This window comes from Chiloscyllium plagiosum, chromosome 3, assembly GCF_004010195.1.
Source record: "Chiloscyllium plagiosum isolate BGI_BamShark_2017 chromosome 3, ASM401019v2, whole genome shotgun sequence".
NCBI lineage: Eukaryota > Metazoa > Chordata > Chondrichthyes > Orectolobiformes > Hemiscylliidae > Chiloscyllium > Chiloscyllium plagiosum.
The window spans coordinates 38,402,778-38,430,332 of NC_057712.1; the positions used below are offsets into that span (position 1 = coordinate 38,402,778).

Sequence of the window (27,555 nt, forward strand, 5' to 3'; positions counted from 1 at the left end):
TTGAGGTGCTATCTTTTAACTAAGACATTAAACCAAGGCCTCAGGTGAATGAACAATTTCCCATGATACTATTTTGAAAAGCAATAGGGGAGTTCTCATATCTGGCCAATACTTGTTCTTATTGCTAAGACTGATTATCCAATCTTTATTATATTGCTGTTTGTGGAGCACTGCTTTGTGCTAATTAACTGCTGTGTTTCCTACATTACAATAGTGATAATATTTCAAAAATAGCATGAGCTATTCCAAAGTTCTGAAAAGTGCTGTGTAAATGTTTCTTTCCTCCAGCAATTGATCTTTCATGTCTGTTACCATGAAGTTCTCCAAGGTTCTATCCTTAACCCTCTCCCTTTCCACATTTACGTGTTAATCCTCGGTAATATAATTCAAAAAGGCATCAAATTCCACACCTAGATCTACCTCTCCACCATCTCTCCTTGTCCCTCACTGTCTCTGATTTGTCACACTGTCCAACATCCAGATTTGGAGAGTCACAATTTCCTCCCATTAAGCACTGGTAAATCATAGCCATTATTTTTGATCCCTGCTACAAACTATTTATCTTTGCTATTGACTACATCTCTCTCCCTGGTCAGTGAATCAGGTTGAACAAGACTGTTCACAGCCTCAACATTCTATTTGATCCTGACCTGTATTTTAAAGTCGTAGGCAAATGCCAAAATTGTTCATTTCTATTTTTGTAACATTGCTTGCCTCCAAGCTGCCTCTAGCATGAATTCCTCATCCATGTCTTTTTTACCTCTTGACCTGACTGTTCAATGATCTCCCGGCTAAGGCCCCTTTTCTTCCACTCTCTATAAAGTATCACCCATTCAAATCTCTGCTGCCATAACCTATTTTAATTTGTAGAGTATTCTATATTTCATTGACCAGCAATATTAGCTGTCAGCACCTTGCAAAATGAATTGATTTATAATGGCAAAATTTTGTATTGAAATGTACAACATTGCATTTTTTAACAAAGTTGGGGTAGTATTCCTTTAAGGTAGAAAATTCTAATTGGTCTATAAACAGAGTTTTGGTGCACTTAGAAATGCTGGTTGGAGAAAATAGACATGGCTCCTAGCTAAGAATCTCACAGCAGTTTAAGATTGACTTGCCTCTGCGATAATGTAGGACATCTGGAGTGTGATTGCACATTTATCACGGGACTGGGAATTGTGTCATCATGTTAACAGATATCTCATCCCAATGTTAGCATAAGTTAGGTCAACTATAACCAAAAAAAAATGACTGAAGCTAATTAATATTTCTTTTTAGGAAGAAAGAATCCACATTTATGTTAAACCTAATTTATGTTAGCCTAGTGTTTTAAAGTACACGATTGTGAAGGGCAATAACACAGCAAGATCCAATGAAAGATGATGTGATGAATGACCAAATATACCATATTTTAATCTGTTGGATTGCAGCAGCAATTGTAGGAACTCCCTAATCATCTTTATACAGTGTACTGGAACAGCCAGGCAGGATCTCAATTTCGTTTCTCTTTATTAAAATGGAATTTCTGAAAGCGTTCTTTCAGTATTGCCTCACAGACATTACAGTGCTATCGAAGTAGTGCCCCTCAGACATTAGTGCACACTCTCAGTACTCCACAGTGCACAGCTGTCTTAGTACTTAGTACATTTATGACAGCAGAGCGCTCCCTCAGCATTGAGTCTCTGACACTGAAGTGCATGCTCAATACTAATCCTTCAGCATTGCAGTGCTTCATCAGTATTGCTGTGCTTCATCAGTATTGCTGCTCTAATAGTGATGGATGCGTAGATACTGTTCCTCCAACAATGGGCATGGTAGTATTGAGAAAACATTATGCAGTGCAGCTGCCCTTCAGTGCTGCATTGGCAACCAAAACCCTTTGACTCAGAGGGCAGAATGCTATGTATGGAGCCAAACTGACAAGGATCAACTTTTTTTTTTGTTATAAAGGTGACTACAAAACTAATGCCCACAATGAATGGAATTGATCTACTGACGTGAATTAAGAAGATAAAAGGTCTGTGGTGAAATCAATGCTTTACACACATGAATTCAGTCTCAGGAAGGCTATTCAGGCCTGAGATAAGGAGGAATTTCTTCAGGAGGTGGTTAATCCATGGAGTTTTCTCATGAATAATAAATCATTCAGTATATTCAAGGCAGAGGTCAATAGATTTCTAGATATTAAATTAACCAAGGGAGATGGAGATTGTGCAGGAAAATTATGTTGAAGTAAAAGATTAACCATAGTATACTAGAATGGTAGATGAAGCGCAAGAGACAGAAGGGCCTATTCCTGCTCCAATTTCTGATGAATCTGGGTGCAGGTAATGAATGCGAAATTCCTCAATTACCTTCTGCTCTATGAAAGTTTCCTTGCCTTATCAAGTTTCCTTGTATTACCAAAGTATTTTGAATGTTAGCTTTTTAACAATCCATGCTTAAGCAGCTCCAAACCCCTCTGTGCTGCAACTTTCTGCAGTCTCCCTCCATTTAGTTAATTTTCAGGTACTTCTTTTTTTTAATCAAAGTGCATAACCTCTCACTTTGCCAAATTATATTCTATCTGCCAGATTTTTGCCAAAATTCTTAACCTGTCTATATCCATCTGAAGGCTTCTTGTGTCATCTTAGCTGTTTGTCTTTCCACCTATTTTTGTGCATCTGCAAAATTGGTGATAGTACATGCATGTCTATCATTCCAGTCATTAATGTATATTTAAATAATTGTAGCTCCAGCACAGAGCCATGTGGCACACCACTCATTGCTGGATGAGAATGCCCCTCCTTTATCCAAAGTTTCTATCTTCTATTGGTTAATAAATCCTCTATAAATATTAATAATCTACACCCAACACTTATCTTATTAAGTAGCCATACGTAAAGTACCTTAGCAAACACCTTTTGGAAAACCAAAAATATTATAACTACTGGCTACATTTGATCTACCTTGAATCTTACTTTCTTGAAGAATTCTAAGAACATTATCAGTCATGATTTCCTCTCAAGCCAGTGCACAAAAGTTGTAATTTTTTAAATTAAAAAAAAAATTTAGATAGGCACAGAATTCTAAACTCAGTGTTGCTGTCAGCATCCTACAACCCTGCAATTCTTTGTCAGATATAAAACTCATTTTTATGAAGAACTCCAGATTCATTTTAAATCCCTAGCACTGATAAGATTCCCAGCTTCATTACATTATCACCATTGGATATCATCCTGAAATGTAAGCTGCTTCTTTCTTACAGCACGGGATCATTTCTGTATACAAACCTGAACAGAAAATACTTATGCAGAATTTCAGATAAAATGGTTTTGATTTCCTTTTTTCTGGTTCATGTGTGCGCACATGCACGTGCCATTTAAAGCATCAGTCTTATCAGAACAGCATAATTAAGCACAGTAAATAAACCATAGTTGGACAGCTATTTTTAGTGCTTTGTGTCAAATTGTGAAGAATTATTAGCCTAGAATTTGCTGCAATATGAATCTCATGCCATCAGACATTTTCATGTACTCTTCATTCATGAGGTGTATTAAAATCAAATCAGATACAGAATAAAATATATAGAGGGAAAGGAGGATTGGATTGAGACCAAGAGAAAAGGCACAGAAACAGAAAAGGAAGAAAAAACATTTACAATGTCCGATATCTAGAATCCTTTTTAAACAACAATTTAGCAGAAAAGTCATGACTTAATCTGTTCAATTCCATACAGGGAGGTCAAGTGACATTGCAGAAGTATAAATCTGCTCATTAAAAAGGTACTAGTGCTTTTAAATATGAGATAATTATTAGCAATTTCATGAAACTCAGGGTGGATTTGAGGGTGAACTTGCTTTAGTTTTGCAAAAGCTGCGAAAATCGGCTTTTACCTCATGATGTAACCTCTTCTCATCACAGGTTTGTGGGTTTTCCCACACATTAACAATAGCAAGCGCCATTGAAGTCACCATCAATTCTCAGCTAAGTTTAAGTCACTGTTTGGTTTCTGACCAACTTTTTAAGATTGATTACTGTTGAAGTGTTACAGAGTTTAAAACTGCTACAAGCTACATTTTAACACCTTCCGGTACTAGTAAAGTGGTAGCAATTTTTATCTGAATTGTTTTGCTTAATACTGATGTAAACAGCTCCTCTTCCGATATTCAGTTTTTTGGGGATAATCTTGCCTCCATCCAGACACTTCAACTCAATTAAGCAGATTCAAAAGGATACGAGGTACAGAAAAGGGATGTGCAAAAGCATGGAAGGCTGAACCCCAAGCGATCTGCCAAGGAGCAATGTAGGTCATAATAAACTGAAGCTTGAGCAGCAAGTCCCACAGCTAGACATGAAAAGAAAGAATATTTGTCAAGATTACATCATAATCACTGACACAAGAAGGATTTCCATTTAAAATTCATTGCAGCACTTCATAAACTGCCTTGTGCTCCCTGTATCCACACTGAAATGTGATATTTAAAAATACAATAAGACAACATGGAGAATTTACATTTTTACCATTTTTTAAATAGTGAAGTATTTCGGTAATTAAAAGACAAGGGTTAAATAAGATAATTGATAGAATCAAATTAAAATATTGAGCACAATCATAGAGAAATTGAGATAATCTGGTACTTGTGCAATTTCAATGACAGAATATTCTGTAAGATTCACTTATCTATTGTGATTTCTTAGGTAATATCCAAACTGTTCAGCTTCCGCTTGGTTTGAATTTCATTATATGTTTCTTTTAGAAAGCTTACGCTAATTTTGTAACTTGTGTGGTTTTATTTTAAAAATTGTTAAGATTATAATTTCCTTGATAAGTACCCGTCAGACAGGGAGGAAGTTGTCGAGCGAGGTAGCCATGGTTTACTAAGGAAGTTGAAGCTTTTGTCAAGAGGAAGGAGGCTTATGTTAGGATGAGACGTGAAGGCTCAGTTAGAGTGCTTGAGAGTTACAAGTTAGCCAGGAAAGACCTAAAGAGAGAACTAAGACCCAGGATGGAACATGAAAAGTCATTGGCGGATAGGATCAAGAAAACCCTAAGGCTTTCTGTAGGAATGTCAGGAATAAAAGAATGACTAGAGTAAAATTAGGGCCGATCAAGGATCGCAGTGGGAAGTTGTGTGTGGAATCAGAGGAGATAGGGAAAGTGCAAAATGAATATTTTTCATCAATATTCACACTAGAAAAAGATAATGTTGTCGAGGAGAATACTGAGATACAGGCTACTAGACTAGATGAGATTGAGGTTCACAAGGAGGAGGTGTTAGCAATTCTGGAAAGTGTGAAAATAGATAATCCTGGATGGGATTTATCCTAGGATTCTCTGAGAAGCCAGGGAGGAGATTGCAGAGCCTTTGGCTTTGATCTTTATGTCATCATTGTCTTCAGGAATAGTGCCAGAAGACTGGAGGATAGCAAATGTTGTCCCTTCTTCAAGAAGGGGAGTAGAGGCAGCACTGGTAATTATAGACCAGTGAGCCTTACTTTAGTTGGAAACGGTTATAAGAGATAGGATTTATAATCATCTGGAAAGGAATAAGTTGATTAGGGATAGTCAACACGGTTTTGTGAAGAGTAGGTTGTGCCTCACAAACCTTATTGAGTTCTTTGAGAAGGTGACCAAACAGGTGGATGAGGGTAATGCGGTTGATGTGGTGTATTTGGATTTCAGCAAGGCATTTGATAAGGTTCGCCACGGTAGGTTATTGCAGAAAATACAGAGACCTGGGATTGAGAGTCATTTAGCAGTTTGGATCAGAAATTGGCTAACTGAAAGAGACAGAGGGTGATGGTTGATGGGAAATGTTCATTCTGGAGTTCAGTTACTAGTAGTGTACCGTAAGGATCTGTTTTGGGGCCACTGCTGTTTGTCATTTTTATAAATGACCTGGATGGGTTAGTAAATTTGCGGATGATGCCAAGGTTGGTACAGTTGTGGATAGTGCCAATATTGCAGGTTACAGAGGGACATAGATAATCTGCAGAGCTGGGCTAAGGGGTGGCAAATGGAGTTTAATATGAAAAAGTGTAAAGATTCATTTTGGAAGGAGTAAGATGGATGCAGAGTCCTGGGCTAATGGTAAGATTCTTGGTAGTGTAGATGAACAGAGAGATCTCTGTGTTCATGTACATAGATTCCCTGAAAGTTACCACCCACGTTGATAGGGCTGTTAAGAAGGCATATGGTGTGTTAGCTTTTATTAGTAGATGGATTGAGTTTTGGAGCCATGAGGTCATGCTGCAGCTATACAAAACTCTGGTGCAGCCGCACTTGGAGTATTCCATACAGTTCTAGTCACTGCATTATGGGAGGGATGTGGAAGCTTTGGAAAGGGTTCAGTGACAACTTACTGGGATGTTGCCTCGTATGGAAAGAGGTCTTACGAGGAAAGGCTGAGGAACTTGAGGCTGTATTCGTGAGAGAGAAGAAGGTTGAGAGATGACTTAATTGAGACATATAAGATGATCAGAGGGGTAGACAGGGTGGACAGTGAGAGCCTTTTTCCTCTGATGGTGATGGCTAGAACAAGGGGGGTCCATAGCTTTAAATTGAGGGGTGCAGATATAGGACAGTGGTAGGGGCGTGGAACGGCCTGCCTGCAACAGTAGTAGACTCACCAACTTTAAAGACATTTAAGTAGTCATTGGATAGACATATGGCTGAAAAGGAATAGTGTATGATGGATGGGCTTCAGATTGGTTTCGCAGGTCAGAGCAACACAGAGGACTGAAGGGCTTGTACTGCGCTGTAATGTTCTAGTTCTAATTCTAATTCACCCTATCAACTAACTGGAGGCATAGGAGCAATGTCCAATTTACTCTTTCTTAAAGGTTGTTTGTTGTAGATCTTCTCAACTAATCTCCATAATATAACTAGTTCAGACAGTTAACTGAGTGTTGATTCTTTGCAACTCATATTGCAACATAATCGGAGCTTAATTTACGACAGGTTGCATACACTTGGTTTGTATTGCCTCGACTTTAGAAAGCTGAAGGGTTATCTAAATATACTCTTTAAAATGATTAAAAGACTTAATAAGATAAATAGGGACAAACTATTTCCTCTCGTGGAGGAAATCCAAAACATGGATGCATAATCTTAAAATTAGAACCAGAACACTTTGCATTGAAATCAGGAAGCAGCACTTCTTCAAACAACTTCAGCACTTTTTCAAAAAGCTGTAGATGCTAGGGGTTAGTTTAAATTTTTAAGACGTACTTTAACAGATTTTTGTTACATAAGGATGCCAAGGGGATATAGAACAAAGATAAATTAAACACAGATATAAATCAACTGGGATCGAACTGAATGGCAAATCAGGTTGGAAGGGCTGAATGGCCTGCTCTTGTTCATATATTCCAGTATTTTTATTGGTTGCACATATTATTCTTTTCAATGTTGGGGTCAAAATTACTCAGAATTACGTGCAAAATACAAAACTGTACCAGGATGTTAATATGTTGGCTGTCCTAAATGCATTCTATCCTAACAGCTCCTGTCACCAGGAAACAATTATGCAGTTTTTGTCTAATTTTTGTCTACAGATATTTTTAGTTTCATTACATAATCACAAACTAAATCTATGCTGTAGCCTTTTAAAATCTTAATCTCCGTATTGCATGTAAGGCAGATAAAGTAGTTGCTTAATCCTATTTTCTTGAAAAGTAACAGTTCTTATTTTCAAAGGTAGATCTTTTTTCTGTTCCTTTCACGAACATGTCACAGGTCAAAAATAAGGCTGTGTTTGTTGACATTGCAGCTGTAGAGGACTAACTCACTGCATATAGAGTCATAGAAGGGCTTGATTACATATTTAGGGCAGGTTTGCTACACCTTAGTGTAAATGTCTAGGGTGAGCCCACTTTCAGGTGGCAGGCTCATTCCGCTTTAATTTTTCAACTAACTATTGTTTGATTATTATGAAGCAAGATTTACATCTTTCTTCAGGAGGACATAGAAGGCTCCAAAGGGATGTAAATAGGTTAATGGATGGCTTTAGATCTGGCAAATGGCTTATGATATGAGAAAATGCGCAATTGTCCATTTTGACAAGAACAATACGAAAGATGATATTATCTGAGATGCGGAAGGATCTGGATGTCCAAAAGGCTTGCACGCAGGTACAGCAAGTAGTTGAGAAAACTAATATAATGTAATAAATTATTGTGAGGGGAACTGCATACAGAAGTAGTGAGGTTATGCTTTAGTTATGCAGGACATTAGTGAGACATCTGAAATACTGCATACAGTAATGGTCTCTTTATTTAATGAGGAGTGTAAATGCAATGGAAGCAGTTCAGAGACCAATGCCAAGTAATGGACAGGTTGTCTTGTAAGGAAGGTTGGACAGGCTAGACATGTATCCATTGGAGTGCATAAAAGTAAAAAGTGACTTGATTAAAACATACTATGTTCTGAAAGGTCTTGAAAGTGTGGATGTGGAAAGGATGTTTCTTCCGTAAGACAATCTAAATGAAGGGCCTCTCTTTAAAAACAAGTGGTCCCTATTTAAGACAGAGATGAGGTGAACTTTTTTTTCTCAGAAGGTCATGAGTCTTTGGAATACCCTTCCTCAAAAAGGTGGAAGCAAGTCCTTGAATATTTTAAAGGCAGAACTCAATATATTTTTAGCAAGCAAGCGGTTGAAAGATTATCAGAGGTAGGTAAGAATGTGGAATTCAAATTACAATCTGAGCAGTTGTTATTGAGTTATCGAGCAGACTCAAGAAGCCAGGTGGCCTTACCCCTGCTCTCATTCATATGTTTGTGTGTGGAAAATGAATTACTTAATGGATTTTCTCTAAATCTGTCTCTTATTTGTCCCATTACCATCAACATTTGCCTTATCTTACCACCCTTTTTATCGATAACTCCCTTGTGCCTTCCATCCCATCACAGACCTTTCCTTTTAATTTTTACTTCCTCTCCCCTCTATTTGTACTTGCTTAAAAAATGTTACATCTTCAACAGTTGCATAATGACCTTCTCACGGAAAGTCATCAACCTAAGATGCTAACTATGTTTCCCTCTCCAAAGATGATCTGCTGTGTATTTCCAGTATTTTCTGTTTCTATTTCAGACTGTTTTAATTTTCTAAAACTTCAACTACAAATTCACAAACAACCAAAAACTGCAACATATAGCACCTTCAAGATAGTGAAGCAGAACAAGATGCTTCGCATGAGTGGCAGGTTGTGAAGCTAGAGTATGGGAAAGGTTTGGGATGTGACTGAAGATGTAGCGAATAAGATACTTTGCAAGTGGGAGGGTGAAATAACAAGGTGAGGCAATTTTTTATAAAGGTTGCCATTCCTAATTGGCTTCTAGTAACCTCAGCTGGAGTAAATGGATAGGCATGGAAGTGAGAGAGTCTGTTCTAGTTCCAAAGAAGAGTAATTTGGACTTGAAATATTAACCGTCAGAATGGACTGTGCCTCTGGATACCCTGAAAGATAGTGCTCTTTTATTTTACACCATTTTTCATTTAAAATGGAAAATAACCCAGATTTATGGTCTTGGGTTATCTTAAAGATGTGTACAGCTAACCTTTTCATTGTTGCAATGTAGTTAAAATGGGACAGCTAATGTACACACAGGAGGATCCAATAATATTAATGTGATAATGACTCAGTAAACATGTTTTGATGTGGTTGATTGGGGAACAGATTTTGGCCAGCACATGGTGAATCGCTCCCTTACTCTTTGAAATATTGGATCAGATCTCCCAGTGAAAATCTCATGCAGATTGCCACTCCAGCCCTTCTTTATCACCAAAGAAGCATAATCTGTGTTCCTGAGGTGACATTTTGCTCAGGTCTCCTTAAGAAATGCAAAGGCACAGTCCACTCTGACAGTTCTTTAATAGTATAGAACGGTCATGGGATGGCAGAACACATCCCTTTTCACAGCAGCTACTATAATCTGAAATGTCAAGGTCCTGGCAGCCTACTGTCAAAGTGTAAGAACTTAAGGCAGTTATGTTATGAGGGCACCAGGAGGATATGGAACCAAGTGCATAGGGTGCCAGGTGTCAAGTGGTGCTGGAAAAGCACAGCAGGTCAGACTGCATCCGAGGAACAGGAAAATTGATGAAAAATCTTGATTCTGATCTCCAGCATCTGCAGTCCTCACTTTTACCTAGAGTGCCAGGTGAGTAGGGTCCTAGGATGCAAGGTGACAAGGGGGTTGATAAATGTTTAGGGCAGGTTGGAATAGGCTGGAGAAACGGAGTCCAGCAGGGGCTGGGAAAAGTAGGTGTCAGGTCTTGAGAATGTTAGATTCTGGCATCAGGGTTGAGATCGGGTTATATTTCAGTGAGGAATAAGGATTCCAGGAAGGGGATAAGTCAACTGTGGTTAACCAGGGAAGTTAAGGATAGCATCAGATTAAAAGAAAGATACAATAAGGTAAAGACTAATGGTAAGCCAGAGGCTTGGGAAAGTTTTAAAACCAACAAAATTGGTCCAGAAAAAGGGAGAATGTAAACTTTGAAGGTAAGCTTTCAAGCAATATCAAGATGGACAGCAAAGGTTTATTTAAATACATAAAAAGGAAGAGAGGTGTTGAAGTGAATATAAGCCCCTCAAAGAATGAGGCTGGGGAAATTATGATGGGGAACCAAGAAATGACAGAGGAGTTTAAAAAATACTTTGTATCAGTCTTCATAGTAGAAGATACGACTAGCCCTTGAAAATTACTAAGTAATTTCGAGGAAAAAGGGGGAGTGGATTCGAGTACAATAACAACCACTGCAGAAAAAGTATGAGGGAAACTAATTGGGCTAAGGACTGATAAATCTCCTGGACCTGATGGGAGACATCATAGATTATTAAAGGAAGTAGTTATAGAGATAGTGGATGCACTGGTAGTAATCCTTCTGGAATGCTTAGATTCTAGAAAAGTCCCAGAAGATTGGAAAACTGCTAATGTAATATCTTTCTTTCAAAAGGGAAGGAGACAAAAATAAGGAGGTAACTACAAACCAGTCGGCTTAACATCTGTCAGTAGAAAAATGTTAGAGTTGATTATAAAGAATGTAATAGCAGTGTGTTTAGACATGCATAATATGATCAAGCAGAAATAGCATGTTTTCACAAAGGAGAAATCCTGCCTAACGAATTTACTACAATTCTTTGAGGAGGTAACAAGCTAGATAGATAAAGGGTATATTTGGATTTTATGGGGCTTTTGGTAAGGTACAACATGTTAAGTTACTTAATAAAGAAAGAGCTGATGGTGTTGGAGGCAGTAGATTAGCATGGATGGAAGATTGGTAAACTAATAGAAAACAGGCAAAGTAATAGAAGACAGAAAATTGGGATAAGAGGGCATTTTCAGGATGGCAGCTTGTAATTAATGATGTGCCTCAGGGAACAATGCTGGGGTCACAATTCTTTGCAACATATATGAGTGACTAACAATAGGAAAGTGCACATACTATAGCCACATTTGCGGATGATACAGAAGTAGGTGAAAAAGCACATGGTGAGGTGGTAAGAAGAATCTGCAGAGGGATTTTGACAGATTAAGTGAGTGGTAAAAATTTAGCAGATGGAATATAATATCAAAAAATGTGTGGTAATGCAGATTGGCAAGAATAGAGGTACCTCTGAACATTTTTTAAAAAATGGAAACAGACTGCAGAAAGCTGTACACATGGGGATTTAGGGGTCCTTGTGCACGAATCACAAAAAACCTGCATGCAAGTTCAAATGGTAATAGCGAGGGCAAATGGACTACTGGCTTTTATTTCAAAGGAAATAGATTATAATAGTTGGGAGGATTTGCTACATCTATACTAGCATTATTCAGACCACAGCTAGAATAGTGACCAGTTTTGGTCTCTTTACCAAAGGAAAGATATTCTGACTTTGGAGACAGTCCATAGAAGGTTCACTAGGCTGATATGAGATCCAGAGAGACTTTTGAGGACAGGTTGGGGCTTGTACCCATTGAGCCTAGGTAAAAACAATGACTGCAGATGCTGGAAACCAGATTCTGGATTAGTGGTGCTGGAAAAGCACAGCAGTTCAGGCAGCATCCGAGGAACAGTAAAATCGACGTTTCGGGCAAAAGCCCTTCATCAGGAATAAAGGCAGAGAGCCTGAAGGGTGGAGAGATAAGAGAGAGGAGGGTGGGAGTGGGGAGAAAGTAGCATAGAGTACAATAGGTGAGTGGGGGAGGGGATGAAGGTGATAGGTCAGGAGGGGGTGGGGAGCATTGTCCCCATGACTTGTCCTACCTGCCTATCTTCTTTTCCACCTATCCACTCCACCCTCCCCCGGGACCTATCACCTTCATCCCCTCCCCCAATCACCTATTGTACTCTATGGTACTTTCTCCCCACCCGCACCCTCCTCTCACTTATCTCTCCACCTTTCAGGCTCTCTGCCTGTATTCCTGATGAAGGGCTTTTGCCCAAAACATCGATTTTACTGCTCCTCGGATGCTGCCTGAACTGCTGTGCTCTTCCAGCACCACTAATCCAAAACACCATTGTGCCTATACGCATTGTAATGTAGAAGAGTGAGAGAGACCTTTTTAAAACATAAAAGACTCTTAGATGACTTGATGAGGAAAGATCGTTTCCCCTTGTAGGACAGTCTAGTACCAGTTCTCAAAATAAGAGGTCAGAAGTTTAAGACAGAGTTGAGGAGGAATTTCTTCTCTCAGAATGCTGTATGTGGCTGTGCCATTATGTGTATTCAAGGCTGCAATAGACAGATTTCTAATCACGAAGGGAATCAGGGCATATATAAAAAAGGCAGGAAAGTAGAGTTGAGGACCACTAGATCTGCCACAGTCTCATTGAATGGCAGAGTAGACTCAATGGACTGAACAGTCTACCTCATTTCTTGGCTCACAATGGGCTGAATGAGCTACTTCTGATCTTCTCTTAGTCTTGTCGGTCCAGTGATGCGATAGAGGAGGAAAAGGGTCCAATCTAGTCAGGTTTAGCAGCAGGGATGTCTGGTCAGGTTGCAGGGGTAAAGCTGGAGGGCTGGGATCCAACTGTGGTGACAGGAGTTAAGGGGCTGGGTCCACTGGGAATTCCGGATTTCTGGTCCAGTGATGGCAGGTATCTGTCCAACAGAAAGCATATTTGAGTAATGATCGGGGCAGGGGCATTGGGTCCTGGGGTGAACAGCTCAGTTTAGGTTCTGGAGATGTAAGGGGTCTTGGAGTTGTGAGTGCAATAAGGATGGGGTCTGTTTAATAATTACTCAGGAGTTAGACTATGTATTTGATAGTCTGACTTTTCTTGAATAACTATGCTACTTAATTTAACCAGAACCATCTGAAGCCTCTGAATTTTACTAAGATTTTCATGGGGTGGGCACGCTGGCTCAATGGTTAGCACTGCTGTCTCACAGCGTCAGGGACTTGGGTTCGATTCCAGCCTTGGGTGATTGTGCAAATTCTACACAGACATTCTCCCCATGTCTGCATGGGTTTCCTCCAGGTGTTCCGGTTTCCTCGCACAGTCCAAAGATATGCAGGACAGGTGAATTGGCCATGCTAAATTTTCCATAGGGGAGGGGAAATGGTCTGGGTGGGTTACTCTTCGGAGGGTCGGTATGCACTTGTTAGGCCAAAGGACCTATTTCTATATTGTAGGGATTTTAATCTTTCTTAAAAAAAGGACTTTTATAGTGTTCTAGGCATCATGGAATTATCCAGAAGACAATTGAATTTCCCAGGAAATTGCTTCAGAGTGTGCTTCGATGGGTACTCTGCAGGCTCCCCAAGCACAACTCCCATTTATGTTCACAAATTGACTGGCTATATTTACACAAAGGACAGCCTCAACAACAGTAAAATACAAGAACGAGAAGTAGAGCAAATTTTTGGACAGTATTTCCCAAACCAGAATCATTACTACTAAGAAGGACAATAACAACATGTGCGTATGAACATCAACTGCAACTTCCCCCATGCCGCTGACCCTCCCAACCCTGATTTGGAAATAGATCACTATTCATTCACTGTTACTCCCTGGAACTCCCTCTTTAATAGCAGTAGATGGTGGAATTAGAATTCACTAAAATCTGAAATTTGAATTTACTAAAATCTGGAATTAAGGGTCCAATGATGAATATGAAACTGTTGTCAATTGTCAGGGTAAAAAACATCTGGTTCACTTATGTCCTTTGGGGAAGGAAATCTGCCATCCTTACTTGGTCTGGCCTACAGGTAACTCCATACCACAGCAATGTGGTTGACTCTTAACTGCCCTCTGGATAGTTAGGAATGGACAATAAATGCTGATCTAGACAGTAATGACCATATCTCATGAATTAATTTTTAAAAAAACCTGTTTAGCCATTCTTAATAAATTAACCCCTTCAGCCCAGGAATCAGCTGAGTGAATCTTTTGGAAAGCGTCCAATGCCAGTTAATTCTTTTTTAAACAAACAGACCAAACCTGTACATAGTACTCCAAGTTACATCTTACCAACATCTTGTCCAATCGTGACAAGACCTTCCTGTTTTTAAACTCCAACCTTGTAGCAACAAAGGCCAAAGTTGCATTTGCCTTCTTAATTACTTGCTACACCTGCATATTAACATTTTGTTTCATGCACATGAACACCCAAATCCCTCTGCACTGCACATTTTTGGAGTCTCTCTCTAGTGTGCTTTTTGATAATTCCTAACAAAGTGATTCTTCCTCATACTTTCCTTAACTAAACTCCATCTGCCAAGTTTTTGCTACTTGTTTGTCTACAGCCTCTTGCAGATTCCTTACATCCTCATCACATCATGTCCTTGCACCTATTTTTGTAGTGTCAGCTAATCTGGGAATATTACACTCCTCCTCCAAGGCATTAATACAGGATCATAAATAATTGAGGCCCTAGGACTGTTCCTTGTAGCACTCTTCTAGTTACATATTTCCAACCTGAAAAACACTCACTAATCATATTCTCTGTATTTTAAGTGTTAACCATCTCTCAATCGACACTGATATATTATCCCAAATACCGTGAGCTCTTATCTTCTGCAAATACCTTTTAAGTGACACCTTATCAAGTAAACAAGGAAGGATTAATTAATAACTGTGTTGTGTCGGGCTTGGTGGTGAAGGATGACAATATGATAATAGAACTGTTCAAATGGCAGAGATGAAGAAGTTGAATCCAAAATTATGATCTCGAATCTAAATAAAAGGGAACTATGAGGGTATAAGGTATGAATTGGCAATGATGGACTGGGGAATATAAACTAAAAGGGTTGGGAATAGATAGGCAATAGCTAATATTTTAAGAAGCATATAGGCTGGGGATGTTTTCTCTGGAGCATCAGAGGCTAGGGTGACCTTCTAGAGATTTACAAAATCATGAAGGGCATGGGTAGGGTCAATAGACATGGGGAGAGTCATGAATTAGCGTGCATAGGTTTAAGGTGAGACAGGCAAGATTCAAAAGGGTCCTAAGAGGCAACGTTTTCATGCAGAGGGTGGTGCATGTATGGAATGAGCTGACAGAGGAAGTGGTGGAGACTGGTTTAAAATGTTTCTGGATGGGTTTATGAATAGGAAGGGTTTAAAGGGATTTGGGCCAAGTGCTGGCAGAGGGGACTAGATATCTGGTTGGCATGGATGAGTTGGACCAAAGGGTCTGTTTCCGTGCTGTACATCTCTATGACTCCATATGCATGAATTACAACAATTATTCATTCCTATCTGGTGCAAACATTAAAGGAACAGTGACTCAACAATAGCTTACAAGGCAAAAAGGATCGTATTAGATCCAAAAGTGAGGAAAAGGAGCAGTTTAAATTCTGCAAAGAGGACAAAGTGATTGATCAAGAAGGGGATATTAGAGTATGAGAATAAACGTGCAAGAAACAAAAACTGACTGTAAAAGCTTCTACAAGTAAGTGAAGAGAAAATAGATTAGTGAAGATCCCTTCCAGCCAGAAATGGGGCAACAGTAATACGAAGCAAAAGAAAAGCAGAAAAATTGAACACACAGTTGGGTTCTGTCTTCACAAAAGAGGTCACAAATGATTTTCTAGATATGTTAGAGAACAAAGGGTCAAATGCGAAGGAGGAATTGAAGAAAACCAATATTAATTTTTAAAATGGTGCTAGAGAAATTAATGTGTCAACATTTGACAAATCCCCACAGCCTCATAATCTGCACCCCAGAATAATATAGGAAGTTGCCTAGAAATATTACATGCATTGATGGTTGTCTTCCAAAATTCTCCAGGCAAGCAGGTTGCTCCTATAGATTGGAGGATGGCAGATGTAACCTCGCCATTTAACAGGACAGAGATAAAACAAAAACAGAGACCATTTAACCTAACAGCCGTAGTGGGGAAAATACCAGAGTCTATTATAAAATATTGATAACAGAATGCTTGAAAAGCATTAACAGGATTAAACAATGTCACTATGGGTTTATGAAAGTGAAATCACACTTAACTAACCTATTGGAGTTTTCTTTAAGAATGTAACTAGTAGAATTGATAAGGAGCACCAGTGGATGTGATATATTTTGACTTCAAGAACACTTTGATAAGGTCCCACATAAAATGAAAAAAAGAAAGTAAATTGACTAGAAGATAATATACTGGCATAGACTGAAGATTGGTTAACATACCAGAAACTGAGTGAGTATAGGTGCATTATTTTCCAGGTGGCAGTTGGTAACTAGTGGCGAATTTAGGGATTAATGCTTGGGCCCCAGCTTTTATATATATATATATATATATATATATAAATGACTTGGATAAAGAATCAAATGCATTATTTCCAAGTTTGTCGAAGACACAAAACTGGGTGAAATTATGAGTTGCGAACAGTATGCAAGGAGGCTTCAGGGTGATCAGGTTCAGTGTGTGGGCAAACACATGTCATGTGTTATTATGTGGATAAATGTGAAGTTATACACTGCGGTATGAAAAAAACATAGGCAGAGAATTATTTAAATGGTGATATATTGGGAAATGTAGATGTATAAAGGGATCTGGGTGACCTTGTAAATCAGTCTATGAAAGCAAACAGGCAGGTGCAGCAAGCAATTAGAAAGTCAAATGGTATGGAGTCGTAGGAAGAAATATTAGTTTCAATGGGCCTGTATTCATTGGGATTTGGAAGGATGAGAAGGGATCTGATTGAATTGTATAAAATCTAAACTGTGTTGGGCAGATTAGATGCATGGTACAAACAACTGATCCCACTGTTGGAGAGTCCAGAACCAGGGTCTCAGTCTCAGATTATAGGCGAGGACTTTAGGACTAAGACGATGAAACATTTCTTCACTCAGAGGCAAGTCAATCTGTAGAAACTTAGCATCATAGAGTCATACAGTTATACAGCACAAAATCAGATCCATCATCCCAACTCATCAATGCCAACTAGGCATCCTAAACTGATCTAGTCCCATTTGCCAGCATTTGGCCTATATCCCTCTAAACTCTTTCTACTCATGTACCCTTCTCGGTGTCTTTTTAGTGTTGTAAACATTTGACAGTAAGTCCATGCAATAAGCCATGGAGGGAGGGTGGGTTGGGTCATAAATTTCCAACTGCCTACCTCTCCTGCAGCTATGTTTGTGCCCGGTTGTCACTGGAGATGGAGCATCAAGGTTTATGAGAGACTTGGATACCAGACGGGGTGGAATGCATTATTTTCTCTCTACCAACTCCATCTTTATTTAGTCTCAACCTCCTTTCCTATCCTTCCTTGATTTTTGTTATTATTTCTGCCCCAGTAGGCAGCACGTGTAATTTATGTTTAATTAGTTCGTTGGGTGATTTAGTGGTGGGTGAACTGAGTTCTAAGAGTTCTTGTGGCACAGGGGTGATGTCCCTACCTCTGGGCCAGTGAGTCCAGGTTCAAATCCCATCTCCTCCAGAATTGTATTTTAATCTGCCTGATCAGGTTGATTAAAAATATCTACATTAAAAATGGTAAATAACACATGATTTTAAAGAGAGAGCAATGTTCTTTGGGCTCTTGTAGGCCAGTAGGTCTGAGCTAAAGTCCCACCTGTTCCAGAAATGTATCATAACATATTTGAGCAAATTGATTTAAACCAAAAGATGAGTTCTCCCCATTGGGATTTCGGTTTCTCAACATGGAAAGGGTTCAATCATGAAAGGTGAAATTTATGTTTATAAATTTCAAAGTTTTCTTCAGCCTAATTCATCAAATAGATATTGATGTATGAAACAGGAAAAGGTTAGAGCAGAGCATTTACACAGGATGGACCAGTATTAGTGGAAGTGCTATAAATACTGCTGGAATCTACGTCTAACTCTAAATTTAGGCTAAGCTTATGACAGAGAAGATATATAGCATCTGCAAATAGTTCTTCATGGTATGAACCACGTCTGCACTTGAACTGTTCAACATGGGATTTATTATGAGCAGGATTTGCTTGGTTAGATAAGTTCCGATTTGTATTGTACTTAATGTAGTTGTATTGAGTAAACTGCAAATTATCTCAAACTAAACTGAGGATAATAGATCAATCATAATAAATTCAGATCTACAAGCAATTGTTAGTTAACTGTGTGTTCAATACTTTGAAAATGTTGTGAACTGTGAAGGGGACAGTGTAGAACTTCAAAAGAACATTACAAATTTGTGAAGTTGGCAGATTACATTCAATGTGGAGAAGTTAAGTTGATACATTTTGGTAGAAAGCGCATAAGGAAACTGTATGAAATAAAGAGTACGACCCTAACGGAGGTACAGGAACAGAGGGACTTGGGTGTACATACATACAAGTCATTAAAGTGGGCACAGGTGGACAGTGTCAGTAATAAAGCATTCCAGGTTTTATTAATAGGGGCATAGAGTACAAGAGCTGGGAGGCTATGCTGATCTTGTACACATTACTTGCTGCCGTATTGTGTCTAATTATGGGTGCCACATTTGTGTGAAAACAATGGAGACAGTACAGAAAAGGTTTGCAAGAATAATTCCAGGGAAGAGAAAAGTCATTTATGAAGATAGATTGGAGAATGTGGTACCATTATTCAAAAAGGGACAAGAAATAAGCCAGGAAATTACTGGCCAGTCAGTCTATTCTCCATGGTAGACAAATTATTGGAGAGAGACAGAAATAACCTGCATTTGGAGAGACAAAGATTAATCAAAAACAGTCAGCATGATTTTATTAAAGGAAGGTCAAATCTGACCAACTTAATTGACCAGGTGTGTAGATGAGGACAATGCTTTTGATGTAGTCTCTTTAGATTTCAGCAAGGCTTTTGAGAAGGTCCCATATTAATAGTAAGAGCCATGGAATCCAAAAACAAATTGGTAAATTGGATCCACAATTGGCTGAATGGCAAGAAGCAGGCTGTGAAAATTGAGGACTGCTTTCCCTACTGGAAGTCTCTGTCTAGCAGGGTCCCACAGAGGTCAGTGTTGGCCCTTGCTCTTTGTGGTTTATATTATGATTTAACTTGAATATAGGAGCGAGATCAGTACGTTTACAGACAATACAAAAACTGGTGGAGTGGAAAGTAGTGAGGAGGATAGCCCCAGACTATAAGAGGATAGAGACAAGCTAGTCAGTAACAAATGGAATTTAATCCAGATAAATATGAAGTGATTCACTTGGGCAAGGCAAATAATGCAAAGGAATATGTGATGACTGGTAAGACCCTGGGAATCGCCGAAGATCAGAGAGACCTTGGTGTGCATACACTAGTCCCTTACGGTATCAGGACTTGTGGATGAAGTGGTTATGTGGCATATGGTATACTTGCCTTTATTAGCCAAGGCAGAGAATTTTAAGAACGGGGATGTTACGCTGGAACTGTGTAAAACATTGGTTAGGCCATAGCTATAGCTATAGTATTGTGTACAGTTTTGGAATCCATATTGTATGAGGAATGTGAATACACTGGAGAAGGTGCAGAGGTGATTTAACAGGATGTTACTTGAGGTAGAGAGTTTCAGTTATAAAGAAAGATTCGATAGGCTGAATTTGATTCGCTAGATCAGAGGAGATTGAGGGGTGACATGATTGAGATGTATAAAATGATGAAGGACATAGATATCATGGATAGGAAGAAATATTTCCCCTGATGGAGGAATCTATGACCAGGGTCATAGATTTATTATTAGGGACATAAAGTTTAAAGGAATGTGAGGAAAAACCCAAAGGGTGGTGGGAATCTGGAACTCACTGCCCATATGGGTGGTAAAGATAGAAACCCTCAAAACATTTAAGAAATATTTAGATGCGTACTTGGGAAACCAAGGCATACAAGGCCATGGGCCAAGTACATTAAAATGAGATTAGAATAGTTAGATGGTTGTTCTTCAATGATTTGGAGATGCCGGTGTTGGACTGGGGTGAACAAAGTTAAAAATCACATAACACCAAGTTATACTCCAACAGGTTTAATTGGAAGTGCTAGCTATCGGTGCACTACTCCTTCATCAGGCGGTTGGTTCCATCTGATGAAGGAGCAGCACTCCAAAAGCTAGTGCTTCCAATTAAACCTGTTGGGCTATAACCTGGTGTTGTGTGATTCTTAACCTTTTTCAATGATGCAGATTCAATGGGACAAAGGGCCTATTTCTACTTTGTAGACCTCTATTACTCTCTAAGTCAGGATTATTTTTTTGAAAAAGGAGGTTACGAGGAAATATGATAACATTTTCTCAAAATCATGAGGGGACTGGACAGACCTGATAGGGAGAAATTGTTCCCTCTCATTAAAAGATTGAGAACCAGGGGCACAGATTTAAAGTGATTTGCAAAATAAATAAATGCAATGTGAGAAGAAGCATTTTCACACTCCAAGTGATTAAGGTTTGGGAATGTACTGCATGGAAGTATGGTGGAAGCAGGTTTAATTGAGCAGTTCAAAGGAGCAGTGGAAGATTACTTAAATAGAAACAATGTGCAGGGTTATAGCAAAGGGTGGAAGAATGGTACGAAGTCATGATGTTCATTTGCAGAGCTGGTGCAGACACAATGGGATGACCAACCTCCATCAATACCATAACAACTTGTGTTTCTGATTTGGTGAATCACTGATTCCACACATTTCCCAGTGTCACCAATTGATGATTTAAAGAGAAGGTGTGCTTTGTGTAGGACGTGCAAATAGATATCAAATATTTTTTTTAAAAATCACTCTCCAAAATAATTCAAGTTTACATAAGCCCAAGCATTGAAACGTGATGGATTCCATTAATCAGTAGCTCTTATTTTGTCATTCATTTCTTGGTTTTGCTTTACTATACCTCTCTTTTCACTGTTTAAAAAAAGTTAAATATCACCCTTTCTTCTGCCAACTCCCACACCCATCGACAGTCACACGAGAACATTTGTGTACGCATGTTTCACTATCAATTGCTTGTCACGGCAACCAGATGTCGGTGTTCACAGCTCCCTACAGACCAGCTGAGGAATAAAAAAATAAATTCCTTGGCAAGTCAGCTACAGCAAAATGTATAAGGCTGGTCCTAATGCAGAATATTTCATTGTGATTTCTAATCTCCCATGAAAGCCTGGAATGGCCATTTCACGTTTATTGAGGATTTATTAAGTTGGAGGGGTGGAAAAATAAGTAACAAAAATATAAAGAATATATTGTCTTCCTCTTCCCACTTAATTCTTAGGAGTGGGAGTTCAAACAATGAGTTCTGTCACAGCATTAATCTTCAGAGCTATCATCTGCAAATTAACCTTTAATTAAGAGTTTTCAGAAGCCAGCACCATATAGTTACCATAGCAACTGAAAGCGTTATCCCCCTCCCCACCCCAGCATGTCTCAGTAATTTAATAACTGCTAATTAGTTTCAGTAACACATGAATATGAGTCACTCCTGCTGCCAAAGAAATGTTTGTGAAAGTACCTTCACACACTGCTTAAACGAAAGCTTTTTACAGTAATGTACATGAGCAATTACCAAATCCAAACTTAAAAGCTCCACAAATTCTTCAAGCCTGATTTTTAGTTTTATTTTTAAAGTGGATGCAGATGTTTTAATTATTCCTTTATATGGTCAGGTTAATCTCTATAGCTTTATACTTGTGTATGACTGCAGATAGCAATTAGGCTAAAAATAAAATCCTTTAGAAATCTGGAACTGGTATGTATTGATCACTGTGCCAGATATCATGGGGAGAGAGTATTTTGCTTTTTTGGGAGCCTGTCTTTCAGATATCATTAGGGGCATTAAAGGACATGGGAGTACATGGTACCAACACACTGCCTGTATGTGGGAATCAAGAGGCCATTTAGTCCCTCAAGCCTATTCTAGTCTATTAGATGATAGCTGACAAATACCACAAATTTATTTATACACCTTTGTTCCACATGCCTTGATATCTTTACCCAACAAAAATCTATTGATTGGCCTTGAAATTTTCCATTCACCTCCAGCATCCACTGTAAGCACTGGGGCATAAAGTAAAGATACTGATTTGTGCTCATTACAAATCTGTCAATATTCATGTTGAATTCCAAAGGGATTTTTGTTTTAAACAGTGGAGACTCCTTGTTCAAGCAAAGAAGTGTTTTTTGCTTATCCTTGGCAACTCTTGTCCTGTAGCGAGCTAATTGCCAGCTTTCCTTTATGTTAAACGTTCATATCAGGCCAAAAGGAACCTGGCTGAGGAGTAGATTAAGGTCTTAATATTTCATCGTTGCTATTTGGCATTCAACTGTCTATGGTGCCTGTCCATCATATTCACCCAATGTCAACACTACAGAGACAAGGGTGCATTTGAGGACCTCTTCCCTGTACAGAGTTACTTACTGCTCATAGTTAGAAGTACAAAGTGGAATACACAAAATGTGCATCACGGAAACATGCTATTTGACCCAACTGCTCTGTGCTAGTGTTTATGCTCCACACAAACTTCCTCTCACTCTCTAGCAAATCAACACCTCTATTTTCTCACTCATTTCTTTTTTCTGGTTTCACCTTAAATAGATCTTGGCTATTGTCTCAGTTATTCCATGTTGAAACAAATTACATACTATAATAACTCTGAGTAAAGAAGTATCTGCCAAGTTCCTTATTGGATTTATTACATTTATGGTGCCCTAGTTCCAAACTCCCCACAGATACTGCCTTATCACATTGATATTCTGTTTTTATTTCAGATTTCCAGCATCTGCAGTATTTTGCTTATATGTTTATATTTTATTATTTTTGTTTTATTTTAATCAAATTTTAGTCCTTCTGGAGATGTATGTTAATAGAAGTCTGAAACCATGTTGAATAACCAACTCTGTCACTTAACACCAAAGCACAGATCAGGACAGTGCCTGGTAATTAATTTAGAGCTGAGGACAATGTAGATACCAGAAGCTGTAGAATCAGTGTTGATAACAGATAGTGAAGGTGGGGACTGAGAAGTGGAACAAATTATTCTTTTGGTTTTTTCTTGTTTCATGCAGTCTGGTCCCCTGGGCATAAGGTTGGGTTCACTTTAAGTCATTTATCTCTTCAATTTATTTCACTGAGTTAGTGGGGGAGGTTTTTGCTGTTAATTATCAAGTAGTGAACCTCCTTAACATAGCTAATGAGTGTCCTCTACTGGATAATTCAGGAATACAAGAGTAGGAATTAATTTGAGAAAATGTGAAGGTTAGAGGCTTGTGTCCTTTCTGTCTGGAGAGCTGAGATAACATTCTAAATGGGGAGGACTGGACTGGTGTGAACAGTACTAATGGCCAAATTTACAATTGCCAAATTCCCCCCATTAGGACATGACCTAGGCCAGGTTTGCTAGCCTGCTAAGAAGGATTTGAAAATCCTACTGCTACTGCAAACAGATCAAACTCTATTTTAAAAAAAAGCCTGCTTTTCTATAACTCCTTTCACAACTTCAAGATAATCCAGACTGAACGTGTCCAAATGTCTGAAAATGGTCACCCCTGTCAAGTCCCAATTTCTCAACTCTCAAAGACTTAATGTCCCAGGGAGGATAAAGAAATAATTTCAAACACATTCTGGAGCTCTCTTATAAGTGTGGTGGGATTGATCTGAATGACTGGGGAGTTTGTGATGAATTGTTCAGAACAGCAGCAGCAGCTTATCCATTAAAATGATTCACACTTTGAGACACATGATGAGGCAGAGAAGGAAAGAAAAGGAAACAAATCCTGCACTGATCCAGAACTAGAACACACATGTTCTCTGTGTCCATCACATGTTCATCACAAAAGGTCTGTGTCATGAATTGGCTCATTCAGTTACATGAAGATACATGGCAGAAAATCATGACCTTGATGAGATATCATTCTAGAATTGAGGGACAGCCAAATAATAGCTTCTAAAGTGTATTTCTTGCTTTAATATAGGAACCAAATTAGATAACTTAGGCACAGCAGAAATAATGGCTGAAAATGTGTTGCTGGAACAGCGCAGCCGGTCAGGCAGCATCCAGGGAACAGGAGAATCGACGTTTCGGGCATAAGCCCTTCTTCAGGCACAGCAGAAATAATAACAACTTCAGTGAGATTCTGACCTTAAAAATCTGTTATAATGATGTTCCGGGATAAATGATAACTCCAGACACTGGGGAGAACTCCCCTTTTCTTGCTGGAATAGTATACAGGGTTCTAGCTTAATAAGTCCATTTATAAAAGACAGTTCTTCCACCAGAGCAGCACTCCCTTGGCAATCTAGATTCCCTACAGTATGGAAACAGGCCCCCTGGCCCAACAGGTTCACACTGATCCTCCGAAGAGTAACCCACCCAGACTCATTTACCCCTGCACCTAACACTATGGGCAATTTAGCATGGCCAGTTCACCTGACCTGCGCATCTTTTGGAATGTGGGAGCAAAGCGGAGAACCCAGAGGAAACCACGCAGACATAGAGAGAATGTAGAAACTCCATACAGAAAATTACCCGAGGCCAGAATCGAACCAGGTCCCTGGCCATGTGTGGCAGCAGAGCTAACCACTCAGCTACCGTGCCACCCATGGTGCACTGGGTATGTTGGAGCTTAAATCCCATGTTCTAAGTCACAGGCTGACCAACAGGCAAGAGTGTTATCCCTTGAGCCGCAGCTGAACTAACACAATTTCAGTGCTACAATGACATCAGCTAAGGACTGAAAATCAAAGCTGCTTCAGTCACCTCAAGCTAGGTCTTCTGGAATCCAGTGGCCTGAGATTATAGGTACTTGGAGGCTTTTCAATAAAATGCTTTGAAACAAACAAACATAGAAAATGTCATTTGGCCTTTGTGCCTGCTCCACCATTTATTATGATCATGGCTGATCATCCAACTCAATATCCTGTTCCTGCTTTCCCCCCATACTTTGATCATTTCAGCTCGAAGTTTTATATCCAACTTGTGATGATGATGTTCCTTTAACAAGGTTATGGTGTCCTTAGTTTTTTTTTCAGAGAGGTTGTAAAAGACACAGACTCTGAAAAGTCTGGGCTTGGACGGGTTTTAGAGGCAATTTAATTATAGCCAACAGATACTGCCTCAGTCAAAAGGCTTTTAAGTTTTAGAAAAAAAACACTTGTATGATGAAAGGGGAGTGGCCAGGTCTCCCAGCTCAGCTTTTCTCTGGTTTGGTTTGGTCTAGCTATTCACTGAAGTACCCTTCCACTGACACTCATTTGTTTGGCCAAACTGGTCCTCACCCTTAACAATTTCTCCTTCGAAACCACCCACTTCCTCCAGATCAAAGGAGTAGCCATGGGCACCCACATGGGCCCCAGCTATGCCTGCCTCTTCGTCGGATATGTGGAACAGTCCATCTTCCGCAGCTACACTGGCACCACCCCCCACCTTTTCCTCCGCTACATTGATGACTGTATTAAACATGCTGCAGTATTCAAACAGGGTGAAGCCAACCTAGTAGCAGCAGACCCTACAACACATGCCTGAACTTGGATTCAAATGGAGCCAATGGAATGTCATCCTCAGGAGGTGTGTACCAGACACAGGCGAGCCTCACACCCTTACTTGGAGGAGACTATGTGCACCCAGCACCTCCAGGAATGAAGGACCCTGGTCAGGTCTGATCAATCAGAATGACCGAACCTGATCGATCTATCAGAGGACACTAAAGACCATCCCAAAAAAGATGCAAAGACGTTAGGTTATAAGAATCACCAGAGTGCCACACTCAGCATGATGGTAACTCGAGTCCAACCACTGAGAAGGGAAGGCACCCATGAGACCATTGTATCTAAGGGAATTAAGGAATACGGGGATATGGCAGACGGGCTGCTCAAAATAATGACTTTATGATGGATTTACAAAGTTTGGACAATGACTAAGGCATGCTGGGAAATTGGGACAAGCCTTGAGCCAAGTGACTGAGCTAATAACATGCACGGCGAAAGTGGGGACGGCAGATGCTGGAGATTAGAGTCAGGATTAGAGTGCTCCTCGGATGCTGCCCTACCTGCAGTGCTTTACCAGCACCGCTCTAATAAACATGCTGCAGTATTCAAACAGGGTGAAGCCAACCTAGTAGCAGCAGACCCTACAACACATGCCTGAACTTGGATTCAAATGGAGCCAATGGAATGTCATCCTCAGGAGGTGTGTACCAGACACAGGCGAGCCTCACACCCTTACTTGGAGGAGACTATGTGCACCCAGCACCTCCAGGAATGAAGGACCCTGGTCAGGTCTGATCAATCAGAATGACCGAACCTGATCGATCTATCAGAGGACACTAAAGACCATCCCAAAAAAGATGCAAAGACGTTAGGTTATAAGAATCACCAGAGTGCCACACTCAGCATGATGGTAACTCGAGTCCAACCACTGAGAAGGGAAGGCACCCATGAGACCATTGTATCTAAGGGAATTAAGGAATACGGGGATATGGCAGACGGGCTGCTCAAAATAATGACTTTATGATGGATTTACAAAGTTTGGACAATGACTAAGGCATGCTGGGAAATTGGGACAAGCCTTGAGCCAAGTGACTGAGCTAATAACATGCACGGCGAAAGTGGGGACGGCAGATGCTGGAGATTAGAGTCAGGATTAGAGTGCTCCTCGGATGCTGCCCTACCTGCAGTGCTTTACCAGCACCGCTCTAATAAACATGCTGCAGTATTCAAACAGGGTGAAGCCAACCTAGTAGCAGCAGACCCTACAACACATGCCTGAACTTGGATTCAAATGGAGCCAATGGAATGTCATCCTCAGGAGGTGTGTACCAGACACAGGCGAGCCTCACACCCTTACTTGGAGGAGACTATGTGCACCCAGCACCTCCAGGAATGAAGGACCCTGGTCAGGTCTGATCAATCAGAATGACCGAACCTGATCGATCTATCAGAGGACACTAAAGACCATCCCAAAAAAGATGCAAAGACGTTAGGTTATAAGAATCACCAGAGTGCCACACTCAGCATGATGGTAACTCGAGTCCAACCACTGAGAAGGGAAGGCACCCATGAGACCATTGTATCTAAGGGAATTAAGGAATACGGGGATATGGCAGACGGGCTGCTCAAAATAATGACTTTATGATGGATTTACAAAGTTTGGACAATGACTAAGGCATGCTGGGAAATTGGGACAAGCCTTGAGCCAAGTGACTGAGCTAATAACATGCACGGCGAAAGTGGG

The 27,555-nt window shown here is 39.8% G+C and overlaps 1 protein-coding gene across 1 annotated transcript in view; it reads right to left on the reverse strand.

Annotated features, from left to right (window-relative positions):
* The window catches only part of LOC122548604 (pecanex-like protein 2), a 284,406-nt gene that overhangs the window by 72,477 nt on the left and 184,374 nt on the right, over positions 1–27,555 (reverse strand). Inside the window, exon 12 of the mRNA XM_043687440.1 lies at positions 4,222–4,330. Within this exon, the coding sequence (XP_043543375.1) occupies positions 4,222–4,330 (109 nt within the window). The remainder of the gene's footprint in view (positions 1–4,221; positions 4,331–27,555) is intronic.